This window comes from Heptranchias perlo, chromosome 25 (genome assembly GCF_035084215.1).
Source record: "Heptranchias perlo isolate sHepPer1 chromosome 25, sHepPer1.hap1, whole genome shotgun sequence".
In the NCBI taxonomy this organism is placed as follows: Eukaryota; Metazoa; Chordata; class Chondrichthyes; order Hexanchiformes; family Hexanchidae; genus Heptranchias; species Heptranchias perlo.
The window spans coordinates 44,832,957-44,846,289 of record NC_090349.1 but is presented as its reverse complement, the minus strand read 5'-3'; the positions used below and the strand labels follow the sequence as shown (position 1 = coordinate 44,846,289).

The 13,333-nt window shown below is 39.9% G+C and overlaps 1 protein-coding gene across 5 annotated transcripts in view; it reads left to right on the top strand.

Moving 5' to 3' along the window:
• The window catches only part of sfswap (splicing factor SWAP), an 86,064-nt gene extending 80,023 nt beyond the window's left edge, over positions 1 to 6,041 (top strand). For 4 of the 5 annotated variants that reach the window (XM_068006190.1, XM_068006189.1, XM_068006192.1 and 1 more), the window contains exons 18-19: positions 4,681 to 4,753; positions 5,254 to 6,041. In XM_068006190.1, coding sequence (XP_067862291.1) covers positions 4,681 to 4,753; positions 5,254 to 5,319 — 139 coding nt within the window. In that variant the 3' untranslated portion in view covers positions 5,320 to 6,041. Of the gene's footprint in view, positions 1 to 4,680; positions 4,754 to 5,253 lie in introns of those variants that run through there. The other variant, XR_010967224.1, reaches the window with a different exon arrangement.
• The last annotated feature ends 7,292 nt before the right edge of the window (positions 6,042 to 13,333 follow it).

The window sequence follows — 13,333 nt, the reverse complement described above, 5'->3', positions numbered from 1 at the left end:
ATCAGTGCATTCTCAGCCCATACATGAGCATCGATTTCTTTTGTTAATTTGTACTAAGACCAAGGACAGTGACTGCGGTCAAGTGACGTAACCTCAATGTAGACCTTTGCTTTGGTGTCCAGATAAATTAGTCCCCTGCAATCTTGGATCAATGAGTGATTCTCTTACATGAACTGATGTGCAGAATTTCTAAACTGCTTTCAGAAGCAACTGTCTTGATATGAAAGATTGAAGTACAGTGGGCTCATGTCACTAAGTTGATTGAAGACACTTACACCGCAGTGCCATGGCCAAAGCAGAGTCTGAGCGGATGGTAGGGTGAGGTAGAGAATTTTCCACATGATTTGGATCCCTTCAGAGCCAGGGATTGGGATCAGCTATCATTGCTAAAGTAGCATTCACCTTGAATGTCCATCTGTTAAAGAACCCAGCTCTCAAGGTGTGGGCAGATTCTCGATGAAATCTGTCTAGGCAATTTTCCAGGAATTCCATTTCTTGATCTAGACCAGGGTTGTCTAAAATGTGGCCCTTGAAACTTAGTTGTATTAGCGGTTGGATTTATTTGCTGATTTGTTTAAAATTTGTGAACCTGGAGGTTTGGAAAGGGCTATTTGTAGCGCTGTTGCCTCATTGGTGGATAAATACGAGTTCTGTTGCTATCAGCAGCTTGAGATATTTGTAAATTAAAGGGAGCATAGGTTCAAACTTAATGTTCTTGGGAGTCATGGTACTCACCAATGTGACCCACAATGCCAAGTTTGGGCACCCCTGCTCTAGGGTGGAGAATCTTGAGCTGAATTGGAATGGTCGTCAGTCCGCATTGACTTTTTAAACTACGCCTGTAGTGAAATCCTTGGTAGATTTCCAGCTACAGATCAAGTTAAAGAAGGCAACTATGTAGCATAAGAACCATGTTACCCAAGTGGAGGATCCAAGGGCCTGGATGCATGGAAGAATATGGTGTGCCTCCAAGGGACCCTTTAGATGCAAATGGTTGCTTACTATATATCAGTTGCTGAATTTATTCGAGTGCCATCAATACTTGATCAGAAAGAGACCGTTGAAGTATTTGATCTATACAACTGCGTGCTGACAAACACATTCAGGATACTTGGACCAGAATATGCAGGTCTCGGCTTGAGGGCGGCAATGAATCTTTTATATAATATTTACCGATTGCAATTAAGCCTCCAGACACTCGACTGCATCATACAGTGGAATTGACCTGAACTTTACAACTGCGCTGCTTGAGGTGCAGTCCTGAAGCTAAGTTTTCTCTCCAGATATAGATGCAACCTCCACCTCGCCTTCTCACTCTGGAGATGCTTCCTTAGTACGGTTGAATGCTACTTGTTGGATTAGTACATGTGTGATCTTCGGACCATTTCCCAGTGCAGATGGCATACAGACTGGACTGCCAGCTGAATGACTAGTGTTTGTTGTTTCAGACCCTCATATTGGGCACCATTCACCATTCAATCTTTGGTAGAACAAAATAATGGGTTTCAATTATGTCCCTTCTGCCAGAACACTCCAGATTGGACACTGTGTCATCACTGCTGTGTAGCCTTTGCATCCCTGCACTTTGCTTAAGAGAGCAGAGTTTATGAGCCAAAATAGGATCTGGAATGCATTACCTGAAAGGGTGGGGGAAGCAGATTCAATAGCAACTTTCAAAATGGAATTGGATAAATACTTGAAGGGGAAAAATTTTCAGGGAGATGGGGCAAGAGCAGGGAGTGGGACTAATTGGATAGCTCTTTCAAAGAGCCGGCACTAGCACCCTGGGTCGAATGGCCTCCTTCTGAGATCTGTGATTCTATGAAAATAAGATACATTCACAAGAATAAGCTCTCGTTTGCAGATGTGATGAAACTCCTGTTTCTCAAGTAGAGTTGTTCAAAAGTGGATCTGTTGATAATAAACATTGAAGGCTGCTGCTTAAGAGCAGCAACCCTTCAACAGCCTTCTCTTCTCTTAGGGGGAGAAAGCTTTATTGGTATTTTTTTGTCCATCCCATACCCTCCTTCACCCAAGTTACTTCAGAAAGTCCTGGAAGAGAAGTATATGAAGATTTCCTGCTGGTACTTAAAAGTGGTGAGATTCTAACCACTTCAACCCAAGTGCAACTCTTCCATTTTATTTTTCAATTACAGAGATCTGTTTTCTGAATTGGAGGTGGAGGGATGGGTTTTGTATCTATCCTCAGCCATCCTTCAGTGACAGCGCATCTGTTAAAAAGGACCAGCACAAAGTGTATTGCTTTATGTAGTGGGAATTATAATCGCCTGCAGAAGCACTCTATGTTGTAAGCATGTGATGCCAGCTAAAAGGTTTCGCCTCACTTACAGTATTCCTTTTCTTATGGAATACTTAAATTTGCTGAATTAAAGCTAGTTCTATACCAGTTTATACAGCTGCTATGGGCGTTCCTGTTCACCTTTTGACCATTCATTGAGAGAGTATTCGAAGAGTTCACATTTCATGAAAGGAACATTAGAAACTAGGCTACCCCACAGATGTGTATGTGGTTTGGATCTTGGTTTGATGTTGCATCTTTTAAATCATGGAATTTTATAGGCTTGAGGAATGTATATTTAGAGCTTGGGTGAGGTACAGACCAACCAGAATTCCACTGAGGACAGGCCCATCCTCTGATCTAACCCAAAATCATTCCGAAGATACTTCATTCTCCTCAGCATTTCACTCATCCTTAACTTGGGAATGTAAATAATATCTTTTTTATGGTTATTGGGAAAGCCTGTTAAGCAGTGGTCGGTTAAATGTTTTCTGAAATGTGTTTAAACATCATTGCCCCTGCAGTGGAGGGGAACCATTTTTGAGAGTCAGAGAACATCTGACCAGAGCTTAAAACACTACTTGGTCCAACTTTGAGAAAGTGCCCTAATGCAGTGTCTGCAAAGTTGCTATTACTTGGACCAGTCCTGATACTTTCACTAAGCAAAGGGAATGTGCACTTGGGGAAATTGGTCCAGGATGCCAGTATAATTCTCACATCGAAAAGCAGTATCATTAGGTCACAATTCATTGGTATGTGGAAGTTAATGAATGAAGAAGAAAATAAGATGACCTACCTCTGGTAGGGTCTTAATTTTTTTGTTTGTTTAACTTATACTCCAGATACCAATTTCTTGCCCTGTTCCTCCTTTGTCCCCTGATCTGGGAGTATGGGCTTGTTGTGCTTTTTATTTTAAAAAAATTAATTGACTGGCTTTTAGCTGTATTGCCACCACCTCCTTGGTTTGAAAATAACAAGGAATGTTCCCGAGCAGAATTTATATTCTGTAAACAATGGGAAGTTCGCTTGACCTTGATATCCAATTGTAATGGGGCATTGACCCTGTGCTTTCATTTTCCCCTCCATTTGACTGGGCTTGTTCATTGGTATGTGAAGGATAACTTCATTTGAAGAATGGAGAAGACCCTACCAGAGGTAGGTCACCTAAGTTTCCTGATCACAGATGCAATTAGTAATTGGGCAGAAATGTCATATAGAAATTAGTGGAGCACAGAGAAAGGTGAAGAATGGGATAAGATAATCTGTTCAGGTATCAAAAACGTGCTTTGAAGCAGAATTTTGCCCTCCAACAGCTTGCTTGTGAATGATGTAACATGTTAAAATGGAATAAAATATATATTCTTTTAAATTGAACAAATATAACCTGGGTAAATGTGGTTCAGTTTTACACTTTACCCAAATTACAGCAAAACCAATAGATTTTATTACTGTTCCTCCATTATTTGCAATATGATTAATGCATGTTCAAATATTTTCAGCAGGCAGATAAAATGTTTTACTATGTTGGGGCAAATCGCATTTGCTATCAGTTCTGATTTTCACATTTTTATGTAGCTCTTTTTCTTTCACAAGCACACTTTTTAGGCCTGCGAACCCACCATGCTTCCTCTACCATTCAATATTTCAGTAAAAAACTAGAAATTCAGTTTAGATAATGCACCCAATTAGTAATTTAATTTTAAGCATTTCTGTTCATTTATTTTACAATTTGTTGGTGCAGCTAAAAAGTGTTTTTTTAACTGTTAAATGTGTTTACTTACTAGTAACCTTGTCCAAGCTACTGAATTATAATTTTGCAATTTACATTTATACTCTAAGCCAAGGAGTTTCAGCTGTGAATATATATCCAAATGAACATGCTAGACAACTCTACTTGGCTGGCATGTTAAAGTTGATTTAGAACAGAAAAGTGAACTTTCAGTATGGTTTTGTTGACACTATTACAGCTTTGAATTGTGTATATGTAAATAACAGATGGCTAGCAAGGGCTCTATTGTCATAAACTGAGAACAGCGCTCAAATTGTCAAAAGAACAGAGATTGAACTATTCCCTTAAATTTAATACCAAATAATTGTTTATGATGAAGTTCAATGCTCATTGTAAAACTTACATTTTTAGTTTCCTTGCCATTATTTGGCAAGCATGGTAGAGATGGCATGATGTAGGTAAAAGGTTTATAAAAAATAATGAGGTGGGATCCAAACATACTGTGTATTATGTAAATTATGCAGCAATACCTGATATTTTCTGATAAAGTATAACTGGGTTCTTACTGCAAATACATTATGCACATTGCATATAAATGACTTCAGTTTCAATGCAGAAATATCAAAATACAAGTTTTTTTCTCTCTTTTTAGGGGTGTCTCTCAGGAAAAGGATGAAACAGCATCTCCAGAACTGCTATCTTCGATGCAGAGTAAGATAACTCAGGTATGCATTCGTAATAGTAGCATTTTTATTATTCATTCTTGGGATATGGTGTCCTTAGCAAGACCAGCATTTATTGCCCATCCTTAGTTGCCCTTGAGAAGGTATGGTGGGCCGCCGCCTTGAACCGATGCAGTCCGTGTAGAGGAGATCCTTCTATCTGCGTATAAAACCTAAAGGTTGTAGGTGAATGAGTAGTTTATACAAAAAGTAGTCTTTTTAGGCACCCTTTCCTGCTCTGTTAGTTATGATTTCTCTAAAATGAAAGGAAATGTGTAAAAAGGAAAATTGAAATTCTTTCAAGCATTTTATTTGCTGACTGTACTGATGATGCAATAGCTAGGTCTGGGTCATATTTCCTACATTACAACAATGACTACACTTCAAAAGTACTTTATTGGCTGCAAAGCGCTTTAGGATGGCCTGAAGTTGTGAAAGGTGCTATATAAATGCAAGTCCTTTTTTGGCAGTTAATTCATTGTTCTCCTTTTCCTTTCATACAGGATCTAATGGCCAAAGTGAGAGCAATGCTGGCTGCTTCAAAAGATGTACAAACCAATGTTTCCTGAAAAAAAAACACAAGCAGGCCCTGCAGGAACACGAGGATCTGAAGTGGGTTCACAAGAAGCTTGAGCTGCCTTGTTGCAAGAACTAATTTATTTAGACAATTTTGGCAGTATTCCACTTTGGCAAAAACTGTTTTGTATAGCTCCTTTTGATAGGTACAGTTTGAACTGAGATCTTATTCTGTTCTGTTGGTGTTTTGCAATTTCCCCCTCCTGTTGAACGCAAGGATGTGTGCTCTCTCGTATCTGAATTCCCACCAACATCCCTGAAAATTTGGGGGTGTACTTTGTGTTGAGCACCAGTAACTAGCTACCTACAATCACTTGTGATAACCAGACAGGAGCTTAGCTTATCCTTCTGTGAAGGAGTTTTACTACTTGATTTCTACAAAGATGAGGTGACATCTCATTTTGTACATTTGAGGAGTTCTCTGGATGTAAGTCTTTGATAGCGACTGTTTGGGGTTTCAGCCTTGGAGCAGTGTGTACAGACTAGTCTTGAAGACCAGTAGAGGCACAGCAGGACACACCATCAGCATTACTTACGATACAGTGTGTATCAACCAGTTTCTGAAAACATTGCATTTATTTAAACAGCTACATATAAATTTACCATGATTTCACACCCTAAAGACTGTGTGAGTGGGCTCTAGTAAGGTAAAGTTTTCAACCACAGTGATGCAAATCTATTGAAATATTAAAGATAATTTATTTGTTTAGAATAATGGTTAAAGATTTATTTTGTAAAAATGAGTAGAAACGCTTGAATATTTCATCTACTTGAAAAGGTCATTTTCAGGTTACAGCTCAGTTGGTGCTTTGTGTTAAAATTTGCTATTCTGATGCAGTCACAGCTGTTTGCTAAAATATTGCATATTAAATCACTGTCCTGCCATTTTGCTGCCACTGCAGTTCACATCCGCTGTGCACAATTGCCTGACACAATAAGGTTGGAGAAAAAATAATGATTTCTGACTGGTATAAATGTGGTTAAAATGATTGCATATTTGGTAAAGCTAAATCTTTTCATGGTTCACTCACTCTCGCACAATACTAATATTGCCCCAGCTTATTTGGACTAATATTCTGCCATTGGAGAGCTTCAAACTCAGTACTTTTCATTGTTAGCTGATGCTTTGTGTTCAGTAGGGCAGGATCTGAGTGACTGGAAATGTATACAATTGATATTACACCCATACCAATTGGAACAGTGTATTTTCCAGTGAATCTGTTAACTGCATAAACCAGTTCAGCGACACATCCTGCATTTAAAAAAAGTACTTGATTTATTTTTTGGCTTGGTTATTGTACGCCGCATCATTTAGCTGAGAAGTGACAGTGATGTCTGTCTCTGAGAACATTAAGCTAGCACTATCATCTATAAGAGCGCCCCTTTGCAGCCACCGCTAGGCTTTTCCCCTCTGGCATCAGTTGCTTGGCGCTGTTGAAACCTGGGAGCAGTAATCCATATAAATTTTGCAAGACTCTACTTTCTGATCTGCTTCAATTTTCTTTCATTTGTTTCTTGTCAAAGCCAAGCTCTTTGTTTAAAATCTCTCTAGGTTTCAGAAATGCCTCTGCTATCACTAACGACTATGCTTGGGTGTCTAGATGATTGCAGTGTTGATAGTATGATGTTTTTGGCAACCCTTCTGAGGAAGGTTAAAGAACAAGCTCTCATTTCAGTCACAAGAGGTGATCAGGGAAAGTTGAGATCCAAAGGTAAGAGAAACTAAGAATATGTTTTTATGCTTGCAAGAAAGTGAAAACTAAAAGATTAGACAGAACTACAGTAATATTCCTCTTAACGTTCCAAGTTAAACTCAATGCATCATTGAGTAAGCATGTCAAAGTTGTGCGCTGAGGGATATTCCTACATGTGATACTCTAGAAGTAGGCTGAGGGTTCATACCATTCTAATACTCCGGGTACCAGAGTAGTAGATTTTTTTTTTCAGTCGATCCATTAGTATAATTTCGTCAACCTAATGCAAAGCTTCTAGACCCAACTACAATTGGATCGCCCTGATACTAGCCTCATGGAGTTTAAAACCCTCAACAACCAACACAGGAAAAGAGCAGGGGTTTGGGACTAATTGGATAGCGCTTCCAAAGAGCTGGCACAGGCACGATGGGCCCCTTCTGTGCTATATCATTCTGTGATTCTATGATAATTTGCTGGGCCAGCTGCCCAAAGCTGGACATGCAGTGTGTGTACTTTTAAGAAATCATCCTTAGCTGAATTGACATTAGCGTAGTTGGCTCTTGTTTTTGATTCTTGTTATATAGCAGCTCACTGGAGAAAGAGGATGAGATATCAGCCAGTTAGTCCAACATGCATTGGTATCAGAACCTGAGAAGATCCTGATGGCACAATTCAAGTCAAGTTTTATTGATCTAACTATGAATGCTGATAATTCTTAAGGTAGAGTTCTTCAGTTATCTGGGACACGGGTGAGAGAAAAGGAGAACCTCTGCCTTAAAACAGGTTACCGGAAGACATGTTTTCCGACTGAACAAGATTTCAAAACATGATTGCTGTGATTGGAAGGAAGAGAATGGCGGGCAAATGGTACCAGTCTAAGTTTGAAAGGGATTTCCAGGTAGGATGGCTTACCTTGTCCTCTGGTTTATGGAGATTATTCGAAGGCGAAGAATAGTAGCCAGAGGTGAGTTACCAACCTTTAGTCTTTGTATAAAATTTGGCAACAACGACAGAGTAGATTCACATTGCATAGTGGTGGCAGTACAGAGTCAATTGTCATCTTAAAATTTGTTCCTAACCTATTGCCACAGCCCTAGTCTTGTTCATTGCCACAGTTCTAGTCTTGTTCAATACTCAGACCACTGAAAGACTTGGTTTGAATAAAAGAAATTGAATTACTTTATATTTTTTAAAGTAAAGAATTTAATTTTTGAATCTGCATACTGAGATTTGTATATTTGTTTACAAGATTTTTACTTAAAAATCAATTTTATGTATAAAAAGTTAGTCACTTATTTCTCTATACCAACCGTGGCAGTATTATCATCTCTGCACATTCAATAGTACTAGTTATATGCAGTTGTACCTAGCTTTTGGACTCATGCGACCCGTAAAGTATTTATCAAGGATTCGCTTTTTCTACCATTTTTATTCCTTCAATATCGATTCTCTCGGCCCTTTTAAATTTCTTTTATGTTTCTTCATTTGTATACTGTAAGGAGAAAATTCCAGTGGGATTTGCTGTTAATGCTAAAACGCATTAGCAGGAAGGTTTGTTATACTGGGAATAAAATTCATCACAGATGGTGTTACCGATCGTACCTGTTAATCTGTTATAATCGGCAGTCTCATTGGGGAAAGAAATTATCTGATCTCAGTGGGGTTGAATTTCAGACTTTAATGGAACTTAACCCAGGATCATGTTAAACGTTATCACAGTTGCTTTCTAATAACATGCGTTTTACGACAATATTTTATTGTTAAATTTATAAATGCATTAATGTACTTGAACTATTTCTATTATTTTTGCTGTCGATCTCTTGACTGAGTCCCTCAGGGAAGCTGCAAAATCATTTAACCCTTTATAATAAACAGTCCAGAAGCAGCCACCCAATTTATTATAAAATGATTGATTGAAGATGAAATTCCTCAAAGCGATTAGACAGGGAGGAGTTCAATGCTTGTTGGATTCATACAGCTATAGTTTCAAGTTTATAATTTATTAATGTACATAACTTTTAACACTTTCAATGAGTAGTAAAATCGTTGTAGCATCAGTATCCCGGAGAGCATCGTGAGAGCCATGAATGCCAAAACAAAAACCAGCCTTTTCAAGGAGAAGGGAAAAGGTTGTGTACAAAGCCACACATGGTGGACACAGCACTAAGGTACACCAGTATGAATTCAGTTAAAGGAAGAACAGAATTTGCATTTAATAGCACCTTAAAACATCTCAAATGTTCCAAAGCATTTCACGTAATGAAATGGGGTAAGTTGTATACGCAAATTCAGCAGCCTTTTGCACACAGCAATAAATTGATTAACCAGTTAATCTGTTTAAGTGGGTTGCAACTTGAAAAGTGTAATGCATCCTTACTGCACATGCAGTGTTCTGTACCTGCCCTTGAATTACCTGTTACTAATTCATGTTTCCTATGGTACTGCTTCTCCTCTTTCCCACTCCCTCCCTCCATCACAAACCAAATGTGGTTGCATAAAGTAATATGAAGTTTTGAGCCCTTTAAAAGCTGGGTGTAATTCAATGTGGTCTGTAAGTATAATTTAAAAATTGTAAATAAACTACTTTTATTAACTTTCCAGAAGTGTAATTGAGTCAACTCAATTTTAAACACAAAAAAATTGTTTAAACGTGCTTTCAATATCTTTATCGAATCATAGAAAGGTTATAGCACGGGAGGGAGCCATTCGGCCCATTGAGTCCGCGCCTGCTCTATGCAAGAGCAATCCAACTAGTCCCACTCCCCTGCCCTATCCCTACAGCCCTGCAAATTTGAATTGAATTATGAACTTCAATAGAATTTTCTAGGTTTATTTTCCTAAGCTTGTTCTGATGTGTCTGGATTAATAAACATTTGTTTTTTTTTGGTGGGGTATTTTTAATTGTCAGCAAGTCTGTAGTAGATTTTTTTTGGCTTCTTATTTTCTCCCCATCTCCCCGGAAGATGCTGAATCTTGCTGGAGTGCAGGTTCCAAAGATATTGACAATCCTTCAGTACCTGGTTGTACCTTCAGCCCTGATTGTGTGAGCCTAGGCAGCAAGTGTGAGTAGAATATTCCATGAGGGGCAACATAAACTAACCCGATCCTGATGTCCACAGGTATGCACTGTCCAGCAGGAGTCACTGGATAGCCGTCAGGAGCAGGGTCCAGACAGAGTAGATAGAAACTGTTCCCATTGGTGGAAGGGTCAAGAACCAGAGGACATAGATTTAAGGTGATTGGCAAAAGAACCAACGGTGGCATGAGGAAAAATTTTACACAGCGATGGGCTAGGATCTGGAATGCACTGCCTGAGAGGGTGATGGAGGCAGATTCAATCATGGCCTTCAAAAGGGAACTGGACAAGTACTTGAAAGGAAAAAAATTGCAGGGCTACAGGGATAGGGCAGGGGAGTGGGACTTGCTGGATTGCTCTTGCATAGAGCCGGCGCGGACTCTGTGGGCCGAATGGCTTCCTTCCGTGTTGTAACCTTTCTATGATTCTACCAGCTGAGTCTGCTATGGTCAATTGCAGGGCATCAGCTGTTGTCCCCAGCTGAGATCGGATAACTGGGAGATGAACCTGTGACCCAGTATGCAGTAAGATTTTGTTCACATTGCATGAGTGTAGTTTTCATAGTGAAAGTGATAAAAGTAATAACATATGTATATCAGACTCAAGTATCCTGACTCACTGAAGAACCATAGAAATTTACGGCACAGAATGAGGCCCATCGCATCTGTGCCAGCCGATAAAGTGCCATCCAACCTATTTCCACTTTCCAGCATTTGATCTGTAGTCCTGTAGGTTACGGCACTTCAAGTGCACATCCAAAGTACTTTTTATATGCGATGAGGTTTTCTGCCTCTACTACTCTTTCAGGCAGTGAGTTCCAGACCCCCACCACCCTCTGGGTAAAAGAAATTCTCCTCGGCTCCCCTCTAATCCTTCTACCAATTACTTTAAATCTTTGTCCCCCGGCTATTGACCTCTCTGCTAAGGGACGTAGGTCTAGATAGAGTGGATAGGAAGGACCTATCATAATTTTATACACCTGAATTAAATCTCCCCTTAGCCTCCTCTGTTCCAAAAAAAACAACCCAGCCTATCCAATCTTTCCTCAAACATTTACTTAAATCGATATTCATTTAAGTGTTTGATCTCCTCAAGTCAAATTCAGTGTAGCTGCTTAAATAACATGTTTTTGCCAGCTAAAAATGTGCACTTGCCTGTGTATTTAACTGATCTGTTATTGCAATTGCTGGGGGCTGCTTTAGTGAGAAGATGTTCAGAAGCATGAGTGGTATGAAAAATGGCTGTAAATTTAAAAACAAAACTGAGCAATCTAAATTATTTAATCTTGTTGAGCTGTGAAAGTTAATGCAGCCATTGAATATGCTACATTATCACATTTTAGAATTGAGTACACTTTCGTTCATGATGGAGAAACCTTGATCTGCGTGGTTCTTGAGCATGAATTGGTGAATGTGGGTTTCAAAAACAAATGCACTGCTCTTTTTCCGTCGTGATGGCCGAGAGTGCGTTTATACATCAAATTTAATGAGGCAGTAAAATGATTCTCATCTGTGTGATATCTGAAAATTAATCAGCTGTCCCTGTGGATAAGTGCTTCCACTTCCTCCCATCTGGGACAACTGGAGAAGACGTCTTTAGCAGAGTGGAACTTCACCGTTCCTGGCTTCATAGTCCTTCGCGCCCACCAACACTTGTAAGCAATGCTCTCTTACAGCGGTGTGGGCAGCCGTTCATAATGGCGAACTGGATCCCATCCCAGGAAAGTCAGGGCACTGGTCGGTACATGCACTGCTCAGCTCACAAGTGGACTTTCTCAATAGAGCTTGATCCTGTTATCTTTTTTGAACGTAGTTCTGGCCTTGCTCCCGTTCTTCCAAATGTTTATTTCTTTTTTATTAACCAAAAACGTGCAGGTCACTGCATTCTCTGGTTACATCAAAGCACTCCGCCGGTGGATGGATTAATGTTTGACTAATCGTAGCTTTCTTGCTTCAAGTTCAAGGCAACCTTCCACGTCTTCTCCGTGATGAGTAAGTGTACGAAGCCAGAAAGTAGAATGATTGATGTGCCTTAACATAGACATAGAAAATAGGAGCAAGCGTAGGCCATTCGGCACTTCGGGTCTGCTCCACCATTGAAAATTATCATGGCTGATCGTCTAACTCAGTACCCTGTTTCTGCTTTTTCCCTATATATCTTTTTTATTCGTTCATGGGATGTGGGCGTTGCTGGCGAGGCCGGCATTTATTGCCCATCCCTCATTGCCCTTGAGAAGGTGGTGGTGAGCCGCCTTCTTGAACCGCTGCAGTCCGTGTGTTGAAGGTTCTCCAACAGTCCCTTGATCCCTTTAGCATTAAGAAATATATCTATCTCCTTCTTGAATATATTTAATGACTTGGCCTCCACTGCCTTCTGTGGTAGAGAATTCCACAGGTTCACCACCCTCTGAGTGAAGAAATTTGTCCTCATCTGGGTTCTAAATGACATACCCCGTATCCTGAGACTGTGACCCCTGATTCTGGACTCTCCAGCGATCGGGAACATCCTCCCTGCATCTAGTCTGTCTAGTTTTTATCCCCATAAAATTGATCTTACCCTGTGCTCATTCAGGCTGATCAACAGCTCAATTTAGGAACGTAAGAACAGGAGTAGACCATTTGGCCCATCCGCCATTCAATGAGATCATGGCTGATCTGTGACTTAACTCCCTATACCCGCCTTTTGGCACATCTACTGTGATTGACTCTGTTCGCTTTGTGTTAAAATGTGTAAGATAGTTGGACTACATGAGACAATGGGCTGACATGAAAAGATGGTCAAGTAAAGACCGGTTGGTCCAACAATCCTGCCCCTAACCATCATGATGCAACTAAGCATTGTGCCTTCTAATGTAACCTAATTTATAGTCATGTAATCTTCTGGGAGAAGACAAAAAATTAAATTATTGAAAAGCCAATTCAGTGGAAAAAAAATTTGGGAATTCCTCTCCCACCCACGATATCAATCAAAACATGTACCAGGAGATCGTCATCACCGTGAGATACATAACCACCATCCCGCCGCTGCCATCTTAACTAGGCCCTTTTTCTTATGCGACCAGGCATCTGCCTTACTTGGCAGGGGCCTTGTTAATACATGTAAATATTGATGTTTATAGGACCCTGATGGCATTTTAGCACCAACAACAACTTGAACTTATGTAGTGCCTTTAACCTAGTAAACCGGCCGATGGAGAGGGGAAGAAGAGGAGACCCTCTGTGGTAAGTTGGAAACTCC